This window comes from Nematostella vectensis, chromosome 11 (genome assembly GCF_932526225.1).
Source record: "Nematostella vectensis chromosome 11, jaNemVect1.1, whole genome shotgun sequence".
Lineage (NCBI taxonomy): Eukaryota > Metazoa > Cnidaria > Anthozoa > Actiniaria > Edwardsiidae > Nematostella > Nematostella vectensis.
This window is the reverse complement of record NC_064044.1, coordinates 10,317,613-10,342,738: the sequence shown is the minus strand read 5'-3', so window position 1 is coordinate 10,342,738 and position 25,126 is coordinate 10,317,613. Positions and strand designations below refer to the sequence as shown.

At 38.8% G+C, this 25,126-nt stretch overlaps 1 protein-coding gene across 2 annotated transcripts in view; it reads right to left on the bottom strand.

Moving 5' to 3' along the window:
* LOC5503434 (sushi, von Willebrand factor type A, EGF and pentraxin domain-containing protein 1) overlaps positions 1–22,280 on the bottom strand; it is a 46,563-nt gene extending 24,283 nt beyond the window's left edge. The window contains exons 1-10 of one of the 2 annotated variants that reach the window (XM_048734137.1): positions 22,221–22,280; positions 22,045–22,086; positions 13,760–14,123; positions 12,027–12,159; positions 11,666–11,782; positions 11,180–11,293; positions 10,959–11,072; positions 8,953–9,066; positions 7,904–8,147; positions 4,774–5,418 (exon numbers count right to left, since the gene is read on the bottom strand). In XM_048734137.1, coding sequence (XP_048590094.1) covers positions 5,025–5,418; positions 7,904–8,147; positions 8,953–9,066; positions 10,959–11,072; positions 11,180–11,293; positions 11,666–11,782; positions 12,027–12,159; positions 13,760–14,123; positions 22,045–22,070 — 1,620 coding nt within the window. In that variant the 5' untranslated portion in view covers positions 22,071–22,086; positions 22,221–22,280 and the 3' untranslated portion in view covers positions 4,774–5,024. Of the gene's footprint in view, positions 1–4,773; positions 5,419–7,903; positions 8,148–8,952; positions 9,067–10,958; positions 11,073–11,179; positions 11,294–11,665; positions 11,783–12,026; positions 12,160–13,759; positions 14,124–22,044; positions 22,087–22,220 lie in introns of those variants that run through there. The other variant, XM_048734138.1, reaches the window with a different exon arrangement.
* Between the last annotated feature and the right edge of the window lie 2,846 nt (positions 22,281–25,126).

The following is a 25,126-nucleotide window of genomic DNA, read 5'->3' as shown; positions in this document are numbered from 1 at the left end:
AAAAGGTACATACTATATACCCATTTAATATGTGGGACTAATGATGAGAGTACAGCTAGATGTTGATATTTGCAAATATCATGGGAGGTGTGGCAAGGGGTGGGGGATTGAACAGTTAAACTGTTTCAAATCAGAACAAAGATCGTTTCGCTAAATAGTAGCTTATATCATTTTGTATATCATTTTCACATTTTAAAGCAAAGAAGAAACAAAATTCTTTTTGATTGAGAAAACGGACAATCAATCGGACAATATTAGCACATGCTTTTTCTATCCTTTGTTATGGGATAAAGGATGATTACCTAGCTGAATTACTACTGAGGTAGGTCGGTGAAGCATCCCCTCATTACCTTACTTGAGGTCTAGAAAAATATCAACACAAGGAGTAGTTTTCAGACCAGCTCCGACGAAAAGCTAATGAAATTAAAGTCCTACTTACCTTCTTTTTTCAATCCCATCGTTTGTCCTCTTCCGTCAATCGTTTGAACCTCTTTATATTATTAAAAAGTGTATCGATTTTCTTTCTTGATTTTAACAATGATGCAAAACACGGCCAACAATATATTCTCTGTGTCGGCCGCGAGTTGGAAGAGCGAAAACGCGCGAAAAATTAGACGCGCGTGTCCCGTGCTGTTTTGACAACTAAGAAGTTGAGGCTATCATATCGCATGGATGATGGGAGTGACCGGGTCATTGCTTTTGTTTCCAGGACCCTAAACACAGCTGTAATGAAGTATTTACAGCTAGATAAAGAAGACTCAAGGAGTAACTACGCAGCTGTTTTGTCTCCTATTATCTTTGCTCTACAAAGGAGTTCTTTTGTCTCTATTATTCTCGTTCTTTGTGTCGAGGTGCGGATATTTTTCATTTGCCTTGTAAGAGCTGCGTACTGACCCGACTCAAGTGTGATGTTTGGATTAAAGAAGGTCCATAAGTACCTGAATAGACGTTAACTCACTCACAATACTGACTTTTTTTAGCGAAAACAAAAATCAAGTGTCGAACACTGCATTACCACGTGTACTTAGTTGGCCAATGACCTTACGCGGTTATGGATATGACATCGTATACAAGTCAGGTAATGTCATGGTAATTCTGGCACATTAAGCCGGCTCTTCTACCCGTGCTAACCAAAGTGTCTGCAGAAGAAATCGTGTTTCTGCTGGACGAAGTTGATGCTTTGCCTGTTACCACAGCTGAGGTTCATAACTGGACTCATGAAGACCCAGGACAAATGGTAAGGAGTATTTGCTGCGAGCGCGGGTGGTCAATAAGCTTAAATAAACTGAAGTCCTGCAGTGTACAAATCAAGGTAAGAAGAGCGAAGTGTTCAAGATGGCTGCATACTTACGTGCGCGGGTGGTCAACAAAGCTAAAAGACACTAAAGTCTTGCATTGTACAAATCCCAAGGTAAGAAGAGCTAAGTACTCAAGATAACTGCATACTTAAGTGCGCGGGTGGTCAATAAGCTTAAAGACAAGGAAGTCCTGCAGTGTACAAATCAAGGTAAGAAGAGCTAAGTGTTCAAGATGGCTGCATACTTACTTGCGCGGGTATTCAATAAGCTGAAAGACACTGAAGTCCTGCAGTGTACAAATCAAGATAAGAAGAGCTAAGTGTTCAAGATGGCTGCATACTTACGTGCGCGGGTGGTCAATAAGTTTAAAGACACTGAAGTTCTGCATTGTACAAATCAAGATAAGAACAGCTAAGTGTTCAAGATGGCTGCATACTACAAGGAGCTAAAAGTGTTACCCCTATCTCCCCCCGCCCCTACCAGGTTCGACAGCGCGTACTGGAAGAGTTTCATGAAACACGCATCCTGTAAAACGTCGCATGAAGGCGCCAGCGATGCCTGGTTACCCTCCATCGACAAAGAGAGTCCATGGTGAAAAGCCAGATCAAGCAGAAAGCTCCTGCATCAGCCCCCTACCACCCCTGGGAGTGGCCGCACAAGCCCTGGGTGAGAGTCCACATAGATTACTGTAGGCCTTTCATGTAAAAGTTGCTACCAAAGGGATTGAATCTCACATAATGGCAAGTATCACCACGGGCAGTACTATCGAGTTTTTTTATCTTTATGAGACAAAATGATATACACAAAATCACTGCTTCTTATCATCCTGCTTCCGATGGTCTAACTAAGGCAAGCAGTTGATCGGAAGTTGTTAATTGAAGGTGGTTTAACATACAATGGAAACTTTTTGCTTCCGTTATCGAGTGACACCCCACACAACCACAGGGAAGTCAAAAGAGGGAATGTTCAAGCGGCGCAAATCGAGTCCTCATTTTGATTTGCTACACCCCAAATTACAAAGGTGAATAAAAAAGCAACACAATGCTCTTTCCAATGTTGGACTTTTTAAGGTGATGATCCTGATAATTTCAGGAACTTTTGGTATGGTCCCAAGAGGTTGGCTTGAATAATCAAAATCATTACCAGCACAGAATCATGGATGGAAGGGATCATGGATAAAGAAGACCTTGGATGGAGGGAATCATTGCAAAAAAAAAGACCTTGGATGGAGGGCATAATGGATGGAGGGATAATGGATTAAGAAGACCTTGGATGGAGGGGATCATGGATCCTGAAATAAAAAAATCATGACTGAGTTTACACAGTCAATACTATAGCAGATAGTGGATAATTTAAGGTATTTAAGCAAGGGGGAATGTTAGGCTATAGTGGTATGGGCCGAGGTGTGCTATGGGTGGCTGGTTGTACTTTGTAATAGACGAAGAAGTATGGTTGGTTGTCTGGTTGCTGGCTGGTAATAGACGAAGTAGTATAGCTGGTTGGCTGGTTGCAAGCAGGTAATAGATAAAGTAGTATGACTATAGATTTACAAAGAGTGGGATATTATAGACAACTTTATATTCCTTTTTGCACTCGTTACAAATCTATAATCAAACTAAAGGGCCCAAATCTATAATCAATTAGAATCAGAATCTAGAATCATGGATCCTGAAATAATTTTATCTAATAACAGCTTGGTATTAAAGAGACAAGAAAACAAAAACGAATTAACTTAATTAATAGGTACCAAAGTAGATAGTAAATAGCCGCATAGATTTATCAATGGATTATGCCAAACAGTACATCATTTCTCCAATGCAACTGGGCATTTTTAGCCGCTAAACTCCTCCTTACCTTAGCAATATAAGGCTTTATATGAAAAAGGAAGACTTTTGAGAAGTGTTTCACGATTCACACAGACATTCACACACATAGAAAGCCAATAAACTGCTTGCAACCAATCAGCGTTCGAAGATTCTATTTTTTAGCTAATCAAAATCACGGTGGAAGTGGGTGATAAATCAATGACAAGCGGCAAAATCAAAAGTTGTGTTCACAATGTGAAGCTACGGTCATAAAACGTTTTGGTTTGGTGACAGCTTTCACATAAATATTAAAGCGAAAAACTTGACAAATATAAGAAAATATAACGGAAACTGCTGATTAATTAATTTATACGGTCTCTTACATTGAATTCAAATTATCGTGCGGAACAAACTTGTGTTTTCTTCTTGCTGATGAGGTATTCTCTTGTGAAATAATAATGTAATAACATTACCTGTTTTGAATTTGCTTCGTGACATCTTGATGAGAATAGTAATGTACAGCATCTTTATAGTCCTTGCTGCTACAATTGAAGAAGAACTCGACGGGAGGCATTCACTCTCGGAACACTTGCGGTTATAATTATTTTACTTTCGATTCGTACGCAGGCTTCTCAGTTTCTTCAGACAAAACGGTTCCCTCGACAACAATCAGCCCATTTAAATCCGTATATTCTCTCATTCAATATTATTTTCTAGCTGCCTTTTTTTTCTGTGTGAACATACGAACTTTGAAGCACTAAAGTGAGACGGTAAAAAAACACATAAAAGCCGTGAGACCGGGTGGGGCCTGAGAGTTGCATGATTTGACTGGATGGATTGTGACACCACAGGATAACCGCGCGATGACCACAAAACCAAGTCACATAGCTTTACCATATTTCTATACCTATGGGGCTCCGCTACAAAGAAAACGAGCACATCGTGTTGAGTTTGGTGAGTTTTAATATCTTCATGCGTTTCTGTGCTAGTATTGGCAATTATAATAAAAAATACAACATAAGGCGTCAAATACAACCCACGTGTCGTCATTCCAACACCTTTTTTTACAAATCCTTCATTTATCGCATGCATCCATGTCATTCGATGATGAGTTGATTCCCTTTCTACAGCACGAAATAAGACATAATTCGAAGCATGCACATAATTTACATGTATTCGGCATTCTAGGTTGTTTGTCCTTAAAGCCTCCCCCTCTCCTTTAAGCCCGTCGACCTGACTTGCGTGACAAATGATTTGCGTGGCACATGACTTCCATGACACGTGGCTTGCGTTACACGTGACTTGCGTGACACTTGGTTACGTAGGCTATGAATCCCATGCAAATGAGATGTTCCTTTCTGTTATGAAATAAATCGGCTTGAATTATGGTGAAAATCAAAACATGTTACGATAAAATGCCTGGATTCTAGTTAATAAATAAAACAATGCAATCTTAAAGTCATAAAAGTATTCAAAGCAAAATTTAAACAACATTGTCACGCAAGTCGGATCAACTAATGCCTGGTGCACACTAGTGACATAATGACATAATGACCACATAGTGCACCCTTATGTTCATATGTTCTAGTGTGAATGGTTCGACATTTTGCCAAAAGCCCAACATAACGACATGAAACTAACGACATAAGAAAAAAAAACTTGTTTTTTTCTTTTATGTCATAATGTCCATGTCGTTATTTCGGGCTTAAAAGAGTGCGCGCGCCTATGCTGTTATGTCACTGGTGTGCACTAGGCATAACTTTAAACACGAACTCGCACTATAAAAGGGACTTGCCTTAGGCAAGCTGTCTTTCGTCATTTGACGTCAGATAATCAAATGTTTGGTTCCTAGAGGAGGAAACCGTGAACGCCCATTTTTCGTATTGAGAACAGTGCATTGTCAATCAAACCGTTTTGACGTTTAAGGGCATGCTAGTGCGCATTGTGGTTGTATGTTGCCCAATAGCGTTTTACCGGTAATTGTCTCCCATGACAAGGCTGGGTTGACGTCAACTGAGCCTGTACACCCTTGCTCGTACGCTTTGCCCCTATACCAATCATTAAGATCATATTCCCAGATATTTAGGTTCGCCATGTAGCCGTAGAACAGCTTTGAAGGGTCAAAGTTTTCTCCAAGAGATCCCTGATGTTGGCCAATCACTAAGATACTACCTGCCGGGTCTAAGGAAGCCACACCTGAAACTTCTCTCTCCTCTTGTAAGACTTTGTTCTTGTAAACTTGGAACCTTTCATTTCCATACAAAAACACTAGATGCTGCCAAGTGTTGTCACGGGTAAAGCCCGATGCGAGTAACCTGAAAACAATTAAAAGAATATGGACATTCAACTGGTGGGCAGGCATGGGTAGGTAGTAAAAAGCGGAAATGTATTAGGCAGAACGTATTCCAAAAATTAAATCCTGCACTTTTATCGCCATCCTAGTTGCAAAATGATTAATTACCAACTAATTAATCATTATTTCTAGCGAGTCATCACAAAACGCAGCCGGTAGTTGTTTTGGTGATACATACTGTTCCGCGCTGCAAGTTGACAAAATAGCTTAGAAAACACATAGTACCTACTGAGCAGAGCACTGCTATCTGCCGTGTTTAAGGAAGCGATAACTGAAGCTGCTTTCCCCCCATGTAAGACATTGTTCTTGTAAACTTGGAACTTTTTATTTCCATACAAAACACTAGATGCTGCCAAGTGTTGTCTAGGGTAAAGCCCGATGCGAGTGACCTGAAAGTAGCTTTTTTTAATTTATTGCTAATATAATTATATGTATGCCCTAATGAAGAGAAGCGACCAGTTGGTATGCACAAGTTTCTTTTTTAGGGTAGCAATTTTTGGTCGTGCGGGGAGTATGAACAATGGACACGGAGATGTATGGAGGAATTGGAACAATAAGCTCGGAGGTGTATGGAGGAGTAAGAACAATAGACTCGGAGGTGTATGGAGGAGTAAGAACAATAGACTCGGAGGTGTATGGAGGAGTTAGAACAATAGACTCGGAGGTGTATGGAGGAGTAAGAACAATAGACTCGGAGGTGTATGGAGGAGTAAGAACAATAAGCTCGGAGGTGTATGGAGGAGTAAGAACAATAGACTTGGATGTGTATGGAGGAGTAAGAACAATAAGCTCGGAGGTGTATGGAGGAGTAAGAACAATAAGCTCGGAGGTGTATGGAGGAGTTAGAACAATAGACTCGGAGGTGTATGGAGGAGTAAGAACAATAGACTCGGAGGTGTATGGAGGAGTAAGAACAATAGACTCGGAGGTGTATGGAGGAGTAAGAACAATAGACTCGGAGGTGTATGGAGGAGTAAGAACAATAGACTCGGAGGTGTATGGAGGAGTAAGAACAATAGACTCGGAGGTGTATGGAGGAGTAAGAACAATAGACTCGGAGGTGTATGGAGGAGTAAGAACAATAGACTCGGAGGTGTATGGAGGAGTAAGAACAATAGACTCGGAGGTGTATGGAGGAGTAAGAACAATAAGCTCGGAGGTGTATGGAGGAGTAAGAACAATAGACTTGGAGGTGTATGGAGGAGTAAGAACAATAAGCTCGGAGGTGTATGGAGGAGTTAGAACAATAGACTCGGAGGTGTATGGAGGAGTAAGAACAATAGACTCGGAGGTGTATGGAGGAGTAAGAACAATAGACTCGGAGGTGTATGGAGGAGTAAGAACAATAGACTCGGAGGTGTATGGAGGAGTAAGAACAATAAGCTCGGAGGTGTATGGAGGAGTAAGAACAATAAGCTCGGAGGTGTATGGAGGAGTAAGAACAATAGACTCGGAGGTGTATGGAGGAGTTAGAACAATAGACTCGGAGGTGTATGGAGGAGTAAGAACAATAGACTCGGAGGTGTATGGAGGAGTAAGAACAATAGACTCGGAGTTGTATGGAGGAGTAAGAACAATAGACTCGGAGGTGTATGGATGAGTAAGAACAATAGACTCAGAGGTGTATGGAGGAGTTAGAACAATAAGCTTGGAGACGTATGGAGGAGTAAGAACAATAGACTCGGGGTGTATGGAGGAGTAAGAACAATAAACTCGGAGGTGTATGGAGGAGTGAGAACAATAGACTCGGAGGTGTATGAAGGAATAAGAACAATAGACTCGGAGGTGTATGGAGGAGTAAGAACAATAGACTCGGAGGTGTATGGAGGAGTAAGAACAATAAAGACTTGAATTGAGTTCACTCCTGCAAGATCATTCTTCCTACTCCTCCGATTTCCTCTCATTCCTTTGTTCCCCGGGGGTTGCCATGGCTATTGGCTTTTATCGGGATTCAATATTACCGAGGGATAATAGCCCTGGGTCTATTTTATTTTAGCAAAATGTAATCAATTTTCAGTAGCCATTTCGTTCAAACGATGTAAAACAGAAGCCTATTATCTTTATCTCTCGTCACTTTTTCTAAGCATTTCAAGGTATATGCGTTTTTTTTTCATTTATTGATTACTCGACCATGCAGCGTAACCAAAACCCATTTTTGTAGAATATTTCTTCAACAGAGCCCTGTTAAACTGTGTAGGCAACGGCAGCAAGAAAAGGGAACAAGCGACAGCGTTTTGTTTAAGTGTCGTAAAAATTGTCCTCCGACTAATCAAAGTCCGTTTGCTCCATTTGCAAATCAACCCTTGCATGACGGAAACGTATTTGCAGTTCAAACTTCTCTAGACTTATCTTTGGGGACCGCGTCGACGGTATAAACATATGTTACATTAAACCCCTCCCCTCTATCCCCCTGACACAAAGCGCACTATTGGGGGGTGTGTACTTACGCTCCTGCTCCAGCAAACTTGATCTCCGCGACACCATCCTTCTTAATACCGATTGATAGTGCTTCCACGTTCGAGGCCGTTGCGTACGAGAGTATCATAGCGGGGTCAATATCGTCATCTGCATCCATTTTCAGCCACACTGATACTGAAAAGGTATCAAACCAACCAAACGGCTGGTCGAGTTGGATATAGTTGGATGTACTTTTGGTTGTGAAGTGCAATACGCATCCAACACCAGATGTCACTTGAAAACAATAGGAATAATAGTGATTAGTGCAGTAAGAACCTCATTATATAAGAACCTTTTTAATTATTCTCAGGGGAAAGTGGCCCAGTAATGATTTTGTGTAACAAGGGAACAGTGATTGTTCACTTTTTGGCTTTGTTTTGATTAACAATTTTAATTAGGAATGTAAGAGATCCATTATTCAGTATTTTGGGTCCTTCCACCCTAATGTCTATCACCCATTCCTTTGTTATTGTTTATTATTAGCTGCTGTATTATTAATACAGCAGTTTATTCGCAAGGAAACTATGAAATATTAATCTACGAATGAAGTTTGATAAGTTATTGACGATATTTGAATTGAAAATATCTTGGTTATTTGCTTGAATTAGCCGATGGAAATGAATGCTTTGTGTGACTCGGCATTGAGCGGGAACATAAAATGGCGGCGTGATTGGCCTTTTTTAATATGACGATTTTTAAACCACGCTGAACAAAGGTGGCGGTCATGTTGCTTTCCGATTAATCAATGGGGAACAAAGAGTTGAAGTGTATCATTAACTTGGGATCAAGGGAACATACACCCCCCAACATATGAGACTCGGTGTAAATATGACTTCCAAGAAAAGTTCTAAAGGCATTGAACAATGTTTTGCAAAAATAAACAGCTAAGGAACGTTTGAAATCGCTAAAAAATAGCTCTTACTCGATAAAGAGCACCTCCACCGTCGAGTCAAGTCCAATCAATTAATAAAAGTTTTTATCAACATTTTTATCAACGCCCTGATAATCATAAAGACAAAGATAATAATAAAGATCTTACCTGCTGTTTCGCAGTTTGCCCCTGTGTATCCAGAGGCGCAGGTGCACCCGTAAAGACCACCACCCTTTTCAGCACAACTTCCACCATTCTGACAGGGACTTGAAGAACATGCCACTGGAAATAATAGTTGAAATAATGTTAAATTATTGTATTTATATTGAATAATGTTTGATGCTTTTTATATATTAATGGACAGTTTGTCGACAGTCTTACAGATTATGGAGTTGACTTCTTCTGTCACAGTGTTGTTTTGGCTTATTTTAATACTGAGAAATCTTATCAGTTGGAAATTAGTTATTATCCATAGAGCAATTTTTATGTTATATAGGCTGTAGTAGCTCCAGGAATTCTTTCGGACCTGAGTCGTTGAAGGGGCATAAGGAACTCTTAGAAGAGATAGTGCATTAGAGACTCGATATCCTTGACTGCTGGACGATAGGCTATTAATCAGATTGCAAAAAAAGAAAAAACCTTAAGGAAAGCGAGAATTAGTGAGCTATAACTTTACTTTGAATTGTAGACAAGATCATTAGTAGATCATAGGTCGGTATCAGGCGATTAATTGAACAAGGACCTACGATCTACCTTGTTATAATAAGAGCACCGTTAGGACCTGTCCTAAGAGGAACAGAGGAACCCCGTTGAAATGGACCTATAAAACCCTCCCTCATACAGTGGAATCTCGTTAACAAGGAATCGAAAGGAAACCGCTAAGACATAAGTAACTTCTAATGCCTAGTGCACACTAGTGAAATATTGACATAACATAGGCGCGCGCACTCTTTTAAGCCCGACATAACGACATGGACATAATGACATAAAAAACATGTTTTTTTTTTCTCGAATGCCGTTGTGTTCATGTCGTTTTGTTGGACTTATGTCAAAATATCGAACCATTCACACTTGAACATGTGAACGTAAGGGTGCACGCGCCTATGTCATTATGTCGTTATGTCACTAGTGTGCACCAGGCATAAGATTGTCGTTATACAGTGAAACCCCGTAAGAAGCATACAGGTAGGGCAGAGGAACATACAGCAGATCAATTTTTCATATTGAAAACTAACTAGTCGCAAACTAGTTTACATATAAGCTACCTTGAACATTTGACTCCCTCCGCCATTTTAGCCTTTTTTAAATCAAATAAAAATATGAAAAGAGCCCTGCTTAGATTGTCCAAATCTGGTGTACCGGTACGGATATGGAACATGGAAAATGTTCAAACAAGACAAAAAGAGGATCAAGGTGTTCCACAACAAGTGTAAGGGTTGTCCGATCCACCGACACATTTATGCATGGCATCGTCTGAAACAATTACATAATTGTACAACAATTAATAGTTCTACTACAAATTGATTCAAAGTGCATCTCACTAACAGGACCCATAGTGATATTTGTGCCAATGGTCTCATCTCACACCGCCAACCAAACGCGTTCGGGGTAACCGTAGGGGTCCTTGTTCGGTCCACTGCTGTTCATTTCTTACATAAACGACTTAGCTCGGGCTATAGGATAATTTAACTCCGAAATGAAGTCTAATGTCTTGTTAGTGTTGAATAAGCACGTATTTCTACTTTGACTTGATGTATTTGCCTTGGTTTCGCTCCTGCAGCGAGCTCTGTCCCTTCGCGCTTGCAACCTTCCAAACAACGCGCTGTGTAACCGCCGCCACCTGGTAAATGAGTAACTCTACCACCTTGATCCACAGCGGCGCGTTGTTTCTCTATGATGGGCCGCTGGGAGATGGAGTTGTATGAGTCCATAGTCTTTGAGGAGGGAGACAAAAGACCTCCCTCCCTCCCTCCCTCCCTCCCTCCCTCCCAGGCCCCCACTTTTTTGTGACAAGGCCACAGAAACCGAAACCGAAATTACATCTACATACACCCTTTTAGAGTTTCGAAGGATCACTTGCACATTCGTAAATATCTTTTAATGTAGAATCTTTTCCCAACATACTTATTTTCAAGAATAATAATGACAATTTATCAAAAATATTGTTTACTCACCCGTCTCGCAGTTTGTGCCGGTGAACCCAGGCTTGCATGAGCACGTGTAACTGTTAACGCCGTCATTGCAGGTGGCTCCGTTCTGACAAGGATTGCTTGCGCACTCATCAATATCTGAACAACACATCAATGTAAGAGATAGGCCGCCAAAGTAGCCAAAATAGGTGATTATTATATTCAATATGCTATTATTTGTGATGCTCAGTAGAACTAATGCTTACCATTATCGCACGTGCTTCCATTATAACCAGCGGGACATGTGCACGTGAAGCCATTGATTCCATCGGTACAAGTCCCTCCGTTTGCACAAGGATCACCAGCACATTCGTTAATATCTTAAAAGCAGAAAACATGGGAACAATACTTGCATTAATACTTTTTTTTTACTTTATATGATAATAATAAATAATCATACTGTTCTTGGTGTGTCATCAATGGAAAAGAAAAAAGGTAAAAGGACATTTTTGTGTACTCTCAGCATCTTGGATGTGTTCAAAATTTGTTCAAAACTTCTGTATATATCTTCCTTTTATACACACAAGAAAATAACTAGAAAAATAAATTTGCATTTACGAGTTGGCTCACAGAGCCCTTTTATTTATCTTGCAACTATTTGACTTCTCCTTTAATGTTTCTAACGACTACTACTACAAACGTACCTATTGCGCGTCTAAAGGGAATCAACAAAGCGTATTACTACAACTAACCTGTCTCGCAGTTTTTGTCTGTAAACCCAGGTACACATGCGCACGTGTACCCGTTGTCTTCGTCCTTGCACGTCCCACTGTTCTTGCATGGACTGCTCTGACATTCATTATCATGATCTATGAAAAAAAAATGTTTTGTATTTTAACAGAGGTTATAACACGCAAGCAAAGTTTCTGTGAATATTTATAGAACGGCTGAAGATCAATATTTTCGATGCTGAAAGTCGTGATACTCGATCTTTCGCTGCACTGAAACGCATGCTCCCCAGGCTATACACATCATTATATCACTGACTAAATCTGCTTGATTGCAGTAAATGCAAATAGTTCAAGTTGGCCAAAGAAGGGTAGCTGTACTAACTTTCACACTTGTCTCCAGAAAAGCCTTCCGGACAAATACATCTTGGGACGAGAGTTTTGCAGTCAATCTCACATGTGCCTCCATTTGAACAAGTAAACGAACCATCTTTACAGGCTTGTAAGCTTAGTGTGAACTGTAATATAAACAGGCAATGATTAGGCATGATGTAGCAAAACTAGACAAAATACTGATCGTCTTTTTATACTGGCACGTATATTCTCAGCAGCAACTAAATATGATATATTCTTGTATCGTTGTTAGCGCACGCCGCACGACAAGCCTCTTGCTATATCAATCAATAGATCGTGTTGGATTTTTATGGCCACCTTTAGTGACGTTTAATTACTTTGTCAATTTAAGGCCTAACAAACTAATTTGCTAATTGTACTGATTGATAACGACTAGGTGGGGGCAAATTTAGCCAAGAGCCAAAACCTGAGGTCAACCCCGCCGAGGCAGTGCGCGCGCTTCAACGGCAACAACAACACCAACAAACTATAATGGTCAATGTCGATAAAAAATTTAATATAATAATGAAATACTAAAGACAACACACCAGGCCAGTCTCCTAGTCTGACGAGAGTAAATCTATTGTCCCTTTTGAAAGGCGATCATGACCAATTAGGTGTCATGGTTACCAGCCCCTGAATGACATGCCTTTTTCGGCTGCCAAACTGGCCGCCCCGATGCGAAAAGAGTGCGATTTATAGCTTGAACTATCTAGCCCGCAAAATGTGAGAGCTGTTTGAAAAATTCGGTTTTTACTGGTGAGTGGTTGGTGGAAAAAAAGCGGGCCACTATCCGTCCCCTGTAGCTCGCACCAACGAAGGAAAAAAGCGACGGGGCAAAATTGTTGTGCGGGCTCGCGTTGAATAATGATCGAAACAGGCCGCCTTTTTATGTTGCGTTTGTAACCAGTGATAACAATTTTCCCTGCCCGCACCTGGTCATTCGATTTAGGAAAGACAGTGTTTGTTGGTGACAACGGAACATCGCAGATCGGGGGTCTTGGCGGTCAATTATCCGACTCAAAAGAAACCATAAAATGTTACCATAAACATTGTTTGGCACAGTAGGCGTTAGTAAGCTGAAGTGATTGTCTCATTTAGTCAAGAGCACACCACGAGCCCCCCTTACTGAAACACGTTAAAATGGCATATTTCGTCGTTTGAATATGTTCTGATGCCAAAAATATCCATTTTAAAAATTTCTTGGAAGAAATGATATATTCCTTTTCCCAGGAGGGACTCTATCGCCCTATCCAGAATGGTTGTTTTGAACATTGTCACGTTTATATGCTATTTACTAGGACTATCACGTTAATGTCCCTTGGAAATATTGGGTAATTAACTTAGTCAGCTTAAATAGAACCTTTTTTTCATTGGCTAATTTAAGTCCATAGGGACTTTATATTAAAGTACGGAAAATCCAGAAAAGTCCTTTTAAGTGCTGGCTCCAGTCGCGATAGGGCGATACAGGGACCAATTCTTTTTTTCCGGCCAGCAGCGCCCCTTAAAATATTCCCAGTACAACTAGTTTGACCCAGCAACCGATGGGTCTAACATCTTCCCAGCCAGCAGAAAAAGGGCTGCGGAACAGATATTTTGCGGAACAGATCCGTTTTGTGCCCTTGTTTAGTGCCGCGATCAAAACAAACCTCATTTTAAACTTTTCATTTTAAACTCATCTTAAACGAGTAATCAATGCTTATCTACAAATCGCATAAAACGTACCTGAGCGGATCTTAACTGTGAGTATATCCATCCTTTTTTCCTTTTAAACTCTGGGTTTTTGGGATTTGCGTCGGCCAACATCTCGACTCCGTATGTGTTCAATTCGCAGGCCCCTCCTTCCGGTCGAGACACTTCGTAGTTCACCGATATACACCAGTCTTGCTGCAGACACCGCTGACTACATGACATCTGACTTTGGCCCTGAAGACGCTTTTTCACATGCTTGCTCTGTAGGGCAAGGTCAACTTGAGTTATGCGCGCGCCTGCTGAATGGATGGACGCTGGACAGTAGGATTCGTGGCTTGATGCTGCTACGGCAACAAGACAGTTGAAGTAAAACACCAGGCTTCTGACCTTCATTTTGCTGTAAAAGAATCGTATAGTCTTTTAAAAGAATGGCATAAGACAATGATTTGATGATATTAACCACCAGACATAGCATAGATTTTAACTGACTATTTTTGTGGTCAAGACGGATAATCCTACAATAAACTGCTCTTGTTGATAAGAATTGTGTGCAGAACGCAGTCACGCAGTCGCGAAGGCACAAACATTTTGCTCGGAAGAATAAATCCAGTACACGCTTTTATTTAATGAGAACCTTTTTATAAGAACATCCAGCTATTTAAAGAGCATTGTATATAGGTGGTCCGAGGACATGCTCTTCTGTAAAACCAATTTCAAACATCTAAAATGCTAGAAATTGTTCAACCTAAATACATTAATCCATGGCAACCCGGTCAATGCTGTATGAGTACGATAACCAACAGCTAGCAACAATGACCAAGCTGAAACTAAATGGATGGAATAACCCTAATCTAACATTGGAGACAAAGACGTAGGTCTGTCTATGAGAGATATTCTGCGAGTGTCGTTAACCCAACTCTCTATCATGAAGACAGTACAAGGGAGACTTGCCTGGATACCGGTTAACGCCTGATGATTCTCAATTTAGAAGCGTAGTGGGGGAGCTGTGTGACGGATGAGGGGTTCGTATTCGCGCAATTACTTAGAGAGCCATGCAATAGAATCGACGTAATCACCAGAAACAGATGCGTTTATAGAAGGGTTGAGAAGGTTTATAGCGGAGCCAGCGGCCGCGCGCGGAGCCCCATAGGCATAGAAAAATGGTCTATAACTAGGCGACTGAGTTTTTGTGGTCAATGACGTCATTGTCGCAAGCTGCCAGCCAGCCAGCCGCGATCTGCCCCGGCCCAGGTCTCTAGGGCGCGCAAAACAATATGGCGGCCGCTAGAGTATTTCTAACCTAAAAAACACAAAAACTGACTGCAAATAAGCCAAGAGTTGTTTTGTTTTCAAACTTTTCACACCTTTTTTATTGTTTCAAATTTATATATTAAGTACTTACCTCAGGGACTAAAACTTAAATTCTAGGCTGGATTAATCAAATTCGATCTCTAAAATCTGCCATTCACCATCTATCATAGGAAAATAATAACTATTCACGAGATTGTGGACCTCATCACAAGCCTAATTGTTTTTAATATTCATACATTCTCTGTATTCACCCGCATTGGCTCTCTTGTTTTGTTTGTTTTTTCTTCACATATTTACTCAATTTCACCCGTTTTTACAAGACGTCTGTCCAAGTTGGGTTGACAGCTATGAAATACTAGAAAAAAAACCAAAAGTGATTTTTAATTCATTTCCATGAATGATTGGTCAAATTCTCACAAAGATGAACAATGCTAAAATAAATTGAGAGCTTTTTTCCTAAAACCCTATTTATTAATAATTTGTGAAAAACAACATATATTTGAAAAACACTTGAAATTTAAATCGACTATTCTGGAATTCTGGTTTGATTCTAAAAAAGCTAAACATGCAGTTACTAGGACCTTGTGGATCCGTTATTACCTAAAAATATGCCTTGTTTTTATACCACCTGACAATATTTTGAATAGCCCTGGGTACCTCAATGTTTCTTACAAAACCTAAAAACTTTTTGTTTTCTCATTTCTCACATATCTATATAATTGTACCCCAAAGTGGTCCCAAAGTAAAATTTAGGTTTCAAAGGAAGCCAAGACAGCTTTTCTGTAGAGGAGCAATTTGCTTGAAAGCTATAGTTTTTTCCCTCTACAGTTCTCCTATTAATGCTCTTTCAGCCTCATAAAATCATTTCTGCTATGGGTATTATTTTAGAAAATTTTAGTTGAGACTATTGAGACAGTTTTAGGTATTATGAATTAGGTTTTTGTTATATAATATTTGTATTGTTTGTAAGGAAATTTTAAGTTTTCTCTTAAATGCTTTTCTCCAAATTTTTTAAGTTGAATTTAAGCCAGAGATTCTTAAAACAAGCTGAGACACTGAAAACATGCTGCTGGCTCAGAGGCATGACTCAGAGCAGGATGTACATATTAGGCATTTGTATTTAATGTAGGTCACCAAAAATAAGCATATTTAAAGTACTAAAAAGTAAGATAACTTTTTACAAATAGAAAAATTGTACTAAATAATGAATCAACGTTAAAAATTAAAACCTAGTTTTTTTTCGCAAGTTAGTCTGACAGGTTCTTGTATAATGTGCGTTTAATGAAATTTAGGCTATTTAGGTTCATAAATAGTCTCTCGCCTTTTTTATAAATATATGATTACAATGAGTTATGGTCAAGCAATTGATGTAGATAAGTTAATAATAAAAAACAGGTCTTCTATATGATCCCTTAAGATCATGTTTAAAACTATTTAGAAATCAATTTTCATATGTTAAGCCAGTAAATTCATATTTTATAAAGCAAATTAATACAATTAACAATTGTAGGCTTAATAGATGCTCTAATTTGACAATTTTAGGCTAACAGGATCATTCTAGGTTCTTATATGTGGTTCTTAACTTTATAATAAAATAAGGTACCGGTTGTCAGAATTGTTTTGATAAATTAGAGTGGTTTTGATCCACACTTAGCAAAGTTACATTCTAAAGCAAGAAAGAGAAGGTTAATAAAGATATTTTTCCAATATTTGCATTTTTTAAACCTTACACAAGAAAAAGAAAATTATAAATCCCTATTCTGGAAAATTAATTAAGGTAATTTAAAAAAATAAAAGGAATTGGGACAGTACAGGCAGGGACTTTTACGTCAAATCCACTACGATAGTGTGATTTGCTGATATACTTATTAATGTATAGGAATGTGATATGTATTTGTTTATTGTTTTTAATATTGAAGATAACAAAATAGCACCCATTCTTCTAGGAGGAATTTTAATTGATCCTCATTTTTATAATAAATATTACCTACTTACCTGATAATCAAAGTATCAATTAATTTTAATAATTTTGCTGTATCAGTTGTCTATCAAGTATTATTATTATACTAAGAGCTCAACCCCTTCGGTTTTCCTTTATAGTTCTTTGTAATTTCAATAAAATCTTAAATAACATTTTTGTTCTAGGTATTCCCTAGGAGGATTGGGAGGACACCACTTTAAATAATAATTGCAGTTTTGGAAAACATGCAATCTTTATATGTTTCACATAGGTTGCTTTTTTTGTGGGTGATGGAACATGATGCATAATAAAAGTGAAGGGGAGGGGGTTCTACTTTAAGTGTATGCTAAAAAATCATACTGGCTCCGCTTTTAGGCAGTGCCTAAATCTAAATATTAAGAAAAAGAGGAATCACTACTGGGAGCGGATGAAATGAAAGTAGTGTGCGAGCCGAGCCATTCAGCATCACGACGAATTAGCTGGGTATCTGAAGAGCCAGGAAGAAATGGTTAGAAGGTTTTAAAGAAGTTGAGTACTTTGAGATAAGAAAGATCAAAGAAAAGTGAGAGCAATGAAGATATTTGTAAGATAAGAAAGAAACAGAAATAGAGAGACTATAACGAGAAACCTAACAGAATCGACACCATTCAAGGATGATTGAAGAAAAAAAAACTGAACAATCATTTCCTACCGAAGAAAAATAAACATATGCTTTTAACAAACAGAAGATAGAGAAGAATGATAGTATTGTCGCATATACAGCCAGAATGCGATACCAAGCAGCTAATTCAGACGATTATTACAGATGGAGATAAAAAGAGCTGATAAAAAGAGCCATAGAGAATAGATGGAGCATAACGGAATTCGTGGGGAACGCTGGGCAAAAGGAGGAAATGAATAATCAGGTGAGAGATATGAAAGTGGAGCTCAAAGTGAACAATATTCAACCACAAAAGAAATAGCCTCGTTGCAGGCGGTACTCGGTGTTATTATCGCGGAAAACCCTCTCCGTTCGGTGATCGGGCGCCATCTTGTATTAACGCGGCTTATAATACACGATGGCGCCAGATCACCGAACGGAGAGGGTTTTCCGCGATAATAACACCCGCCTGCAAGCAGGCTACAAAAGAAACCCTTACCATAATAGAAAGGTGCAGAGGTGAGGAAAAACTAGAGAAACAAGTGTGACTACTTTTGGAAGACTGTTGCGCACAAGCTTGGAAAGTACTATAGCCTATGGCAAACGATGCCCAAATTGTGGCTAAAACAACCATTTTGCAGCCTTAACTGCAAGTCAGAAAGCGGGACAGAAGACAAACGTACAAGAACATTTAAGCCTATCCATCAAGTCAGCCTTGAACCAAAGCATGGTGATTCTAGCAGTGGATCGGATAGTGAATCTGGTGTTATCTTCCAAGCATCTTTCCACCTGTTCCATGTAAAGAAAGTAATATCAGGCGAGCCCAAGGGTACTGTATCAGTGAGACCCGGGGACGTGAATGCACATGTTCAACCCGATAGTGGAGTGTCAACCAAATGGACGAGTACAAAACAAGGCGCTTTTCCACCGCTTTGAAGAGATTTAAGATTTGAGAGAATGCAAAAAGACCCTGAAGACCATCCAGACCAACTTTCAAGTGTGAGTGGAAATTCAAGTCACCATTCGGAACAAGAACCGTGGAGTGAAGACTCGCTCCGTGGTGATAAGAGAAAAAAATGGATTCGCCACTACTCATAGGAAAAAAAACTGAACGAGCTTGGAATGTAGAAGATTGATCCAGATGGGGGCATCAGAGAAACCAATAATCTAATGATTAATACGGTGAAGCAAGCAACATAGAGTGAAGAAATTGCTGGACAGCTCGAGCTGAAAATGGATTCAAAAGCAAACCCGGAAGCACAGCGGCCAAGGAACTTTGACTACTACTTTATTTGTAACAACTCCTCAACAAATGCCTCAACCAGGGAATACAACAGGGCATTTTTGAACCGGTTCCAACTGGAGAACCTTATTACCAACATCGGACAAGGATGCGGGGATACCCCCGCGAATAGAGAAATGTGTAATGGAAAAGCAAGATGATGACACCGAGCTGATTATAGAGTCAGGGAAAGACGATGAAGACCCACTAGATTACATTTCCGACAGTCCCGGAGACTGGGGGTGCCAGCACAGAGAAGATCACTAAATGGACCGTAGATGGAGAGCACGCTGTAGTGCTAGCAAGAATTAGAGACACTAGAAGATAAAAACAGAAACTGGCAGAGAGAATAGCAAGAGGTAACTGGGAGAAGTTCAGAAGGACATACAGCCATATTGCTATGTGAGCCATGAACACTTCAGAAGGACATACAGCCATACTGCTATGTGAGCCATGAACACTAAGTCGCAGAAGGATTGATATTCCGTAAAGAAATAATCGTACTTCCAGAAGTACTACAGGCAACGATTGTCAAAGTCGGGCACAAAATGGCAAGACGAATACCATGCAAATGCTGAGAGAGAAGTATTGGATCACAAACATGAACAGCATGATAGATACAGCAGCCGACCAGTGCCAAGTAGCAACCAAAAGCTACAAGAAAGAACCTACTAAGCCAACACAAATCCATACTAAACGTTGGAGACCGTCAACAGATTTCTTCGAACCAGACGGACAATACAACCTTGTGGTTATAGACAAAAGGAGCAAATACCCAGTAGTGGAGAAAGTGCCGAGCGAAAGCCTGGACGAGTCAGAAAAGGGAAGAACATCTTTGCAGCATTCGTGACACCCAAGAGGGTAGAAATATAATTGACCAACTTTCAATTAAAGGACTATGAGGATTTTGTAAAGGAGGAAGGGTTCAATCCCCATAAGATAACACCAGGGCATCCAAGAAGAAATGGAGAAAGCGAGAAGTTCGTGCAAACACTAAACAAATACGAACGGATAGCAAGCCTTGAAGGCAAGGACAGTACGGGAGGCAAGGCCATCCTCAACATGCTAGTAGCATGCAGAACAACACCCCACCCTGCTACGGGAGTACACCTTATGAACCATGCGAGTTTTAAGTGTTTGAACCAAGCCAGATTACACACCAACAAGGAGAACGACGGAGGAGGAAGCGATAGACGCCAAAGACGAAAAATACAAGCAGAATATGAAGGCAAACAGAAAGAACAGAAAATACGAAGGGTCACAGTTCATTGGCCTCAAGGCTAATTATCTCAAGGATTGTATTACCTAAATCAAGAGACTTTCTGTTGGTATTCATTGCACCTTTAGGATAAAACCTGTAGCTTTCAGACAGATCAAGTAATGATTCATCAAGCAAAATGGTTGCCTGGAGTTAAAGTCGTTGAAGTTGAATCACATCATAGTGCTTCTCAAAACAACGACGATGAACGATGAATAAAGCCAAGGAAAAATTTGGGTTTTCTATTTGTCTTTCTTTAGGCCGGTTTAAATTTAATTCTATTTAAATCTTGCACGGTCTTGCTTATTATATATTTTTTTTTCGGTAAGCAAGTTCTCACATTACCAGTTGGCCGCGCGCGGTTTCTTGTTTTCCCGCCTTTATGAAATCGGTAGACAAGTTAAGGTAATTCCCTTGAAATAAAACTTTGCATAAACAATATTGAAGTTAAGGGCTTTCAAAATATTTAATAAAAAAATAGGGGTAACCGACCTCGTTTCACAACAGAGGGGCGTAGAGATGACGCGTTTTTACTGATCGAGCGAGGGAAAAGCACTCTTAGTTTTCAAAAATAGTGCCTATAGTGTTTAGAAAATTAAGTTCTGTTTGTCGAGCTGCCAAAATCCAATCTCCCAAACAATAACCCGTAGTAGCTAGCGTTCAAAACAAATCACATTTAAGAGATCAAACTAAAAGACACTGTTTTCGCTACTAATTATACAGTAAAAAAGCGCCATTTTGAAGTATTTTTACGGCTTTTAAGAGAAAATAAACAAACTTCTACAAGCCAACTTTTTTCTTCTTTCAGTATATCATTTTTCGTATATATTTAACTATTTGAACAAATAAATAATGGGGGTAACCGACTTCCTTTTTCTGTAAAAGCGATTTTAAGTAAAAAAACGCGAGTCTTTTGCTTTTTTTTCTTATACAACTGTGGCGCACGCGCACTAAATACCGGAATATTCGAGCAAACAGCGCGCGCCACTATGCGCAGAAGGGGTGCGCAGTGCAATTCGCGCAAAAACGGAAGTAGTTGATTTGTTTTTCTCGTCGCAAATAATAAATAAAAATAATAATAAATAAAAACCAAAGCCCTCGATCTGATATTTCTCCGTACAGACCTCGCACTCGGTTAATAATACTTTAATCCTGCAGTTAAAATATGATTCAATGCCAAAAATCATTACATAACTTTTGATAGCGTTTCGAATGTTGGACCGGAATCAAACTAAGCGTAGAAAAAGCAAAAGCCAACATTATCTGTACCTTCAGTAACAATTCAACACATATTTTATTTACGACTATTTTAAAAGGAATCTTCGGGATTTATAGTGGCGTCTTATAGAGTCATCAAGAATAAATTTATTTGCATAATTATGTACATCATATAAATCTAGAAATTAGTTGTTATATCATGTTGTTTGTCCAGTTGTTATATCATGTTGTTTGTATGTGAATGAAAGACAAAAAACAAAAATAATAATAAAATATAAATGAGATGCTTTTGGGAAAAAAATGAAAATAGGGCCAACTCATTGTGCAGCTGAGAAAATTCGGCAAATTTGTTTGCCGCGCTTTTGGCCGACTCTCCATAGCAGTGTTCGCAGGAAAAAGAATTTTGACATCATGTGGTTTTTTTTATCATAAAGTATTTTTCACAAATTTAACTGCAGTTCCAAACATAAAATTTTAAAAGGACACACTTAAGATACATTTTTCTTTCTTCAAGTGTCTAAGTGCTTAGAGATTATAAAAGAAAATTGGAACAAATTATGTAAGAAAGTTCACTTAATTTGTACGGATAGATTTGTATATGCGTGCATAACGGTATGTTCATAACTTCTTATGCTAATTTTGTACTTACCAGAAAAGAACTTCGAGAATCGACATTCACTTGAAAACCATGCTACCAATAGAATTTGATAAAAAATTAGCAAACTTACTTTATCACAATTTAAAAAAGCATCCGTTTCGCTAATAGCGGTAGCCTATCAATTCGAAATCGGTTTGCAGTTACATTTCTGTATAACGATTACTTACCTTATGTTTCAACGATCTTTTCTGCTCCTTTTCGCCTCAGACTGCTAAATCTAACGTTTACTGCGAATGAGCAAACAGGAGGATATCATTTCATTAATACCGAAGACCAATAACGTTTTCCTAATAGAGGCAATTAAGACCACCTTGACGAATAAACGCAAACAAACCACATTTTGCACTGCTACACCTACACACATTTGATTTATCGGATTGTTTTGTGTAGACAACTATACCTTATTTTAAACTAAGCACTGTGAATAATTTGTATTTCAAAGTGTACACCGTTTTCAAAATTCCTTATTTTGACCAATATGGCATAAATTGATGAGTTGCTCATATCGGAGGGGATTCGCACCATCTGGAAATGGGATACAATGAATTTTAATAATTGCTCCGTTGGATCATCGACTGATGAGGTTGAAAACGCAACACAAACAAAATCAAGGTTCGCACTTAATTCGGATGGATTGTGCAACTCAAGTAACTCATCCACAGATGAAATCGTTTAGGTACTCCCTACTTCACCTTCAGTTGGAACTAAACGGCTAGCTTTGTTAATTGGAATTGCAGAATTTGTTAACTACCCGCTATTTCGATTTTCCGATGAATCATTAATCGCGCCCATCTTTCTTAGGAGCTCGTCAACCACGCAATTTCAGATTTAAAAATAAAGCTTTTATTGATCAAAATGTTATTGTCCAAATAGGATTTACCAGACTGTCAAGGCACATTTACTGCTACGAATACATTAATGTTGTTATCTTTTCGTTTTCGCTTTTTTGTAGAAGTTGATGTCTTTTAAGTCAATCGAGAATTGACCTGAAATTTTACTCGATCACTAACTTTTCTGTTTTCCTTTTTTCGCGAAAGGGATGGATTCTAGATTACTTACAAATGGAATTTTTTGTCACATCCGTGAGCAATTGACCATATTCTGATCACATTGCAAAAAAATATAATACGTAGAATGCCTTAAATTCTTCTTCAATAAAACTAAGGTTTCTGTGTGGATACTTCAAAAAGCACTTGTTTAGTTGTACTAGGAGAATCTGAAATACTTGAATGATCACACATTTTTGTTTGCTTGTTTGTTCAAAAAGCTTTTTTGCTGCAAAGGCCACCTATTCACTTTTTTCAAAACTAAATTTACTCAAAATCAAGTCGTGTTTATCTAGCAGCCCGAAAGTTGTTATTGGGGGTGTGTTCATAACTTCTTAGTAAATTTACGCTAATTTTGTACTTACGCGAAAATAACTTCGAGAATTGAGATTCCCTTGTAAAGCAATAGAATCTGATGAAAAATTAGCAAACTTACTTTAAAAACATGTTTCGCGAATAGTGGTAGCCTATCGATTCGAAATCGGTTTGCAGTTACATTTCTGTATAACGATTACTAACCTTATGTTTCAACGATATTTTCTGCTCTTTTTCGCCTCAGACTGCTACATCTAACGTTAACTGCGAATGAGCAAATAGACGAGGATTTCCTTTCATTAATACCGAAGACCAATAACGTTTCCCTAATAGAGGTAGTTATGACCACCTTGACGAATAAACGCAAACACACCACATCTTGCACAGCTACACCTACACACATTTGATTTATCGGATTATTTCGTGTAGACAACTGAACCTTATTTAAAACTAAGCACTGTGATTTTTTTTGATATCAAAGTGTACACCGTTTTGAAAATCCCTTATTTTGACCAATATGGCATAAATTGATGAGTTGCTCACATCAGAGGGGATTCGCACCATCTGGAAATGGGATACAATGGATTTTAATCATTGCTCAGTTGTGTTTGGACATCGCCTCGTGAGGTTGGAAACGCAATTACAAACAAAATCAAGGTTCGCACAATAATTCGGATGGATTGTGTAATTCAAGAAACTCATCCACAGATGAAATCGTTTAGGTACCCCCTACTTAACCTTCAGTTGGAACTAAACGGCTAGCTTTGTTAATTGAAATTGCATAATTTGTTAACTTCCCGCTATTTCGCTTTTCCGATGTAGCATTTAAATCGCGCCCACCTTCCTTAGGAGCTCGTCAACCACGCAATTTCAGATTTAAAAATAAAGCTTTTATTGGTCAAAATGTTATTGTCCAAATAGGATTTACCAGACTGTCAAGGCACATTTACTGCTACGAATACATTAATGTTGTTATCTTTTCGTTTTCGCTTTTTTTGGTAGTTGATCTTTTAAGTCAATCGAGAATTGACCTGAAATTTTACTCAATCACTAACTTTTTTGTTTTCCTTTTTCGCGAAAGGGATGGATTATAGATGACTTACAAATGGAATTTTTTGTCACATCCGTGAGCAATTGACCATATTCTGATCACATTGCAATAAATATAATTAGTAAAATGCCTCAAACTCTTCTGCAATAAAACTGAGGTTTCTGTATGGATACTTCAAAAAGCACTTGTTTAGTTGTGCTAGGAGAATCTAAAATGCTTTAATTATCACACATTTGTGTTTGCTTGTTTGTTCAAAAAGCTTTTTTGCCTGCAAAGGCCACCTATTCACTTTTTTCAAAACTAAATTTACTCAAAATCAAGTCGTGTTTATCTAGCAGCCCGAAAGTTGTTATTGGGGGTGTGTTTATAACTTCTTAGTAAATTTACGCTAATTTTATACTTACGCGAAAAGAACTTTGAGAATTGAGATTTCCTTATAAAGCAATAGAATCTGATGAAAAATTAGCAAACTTACTTTAAAAATATGTTTCGCGAATAGTGGTAGCCTATCGATTCGAAATCGGGTTGCAATCCATTTCTGTAAAACGATAACTTACCTAATGTGTCAACGATCTTTCCTGCTCCATTTTCGCCTCAGACTGTTGAATCTAACGTTCACTGCGAATAAGCAAATAGACGAGGATTTTATTTCATTAATACC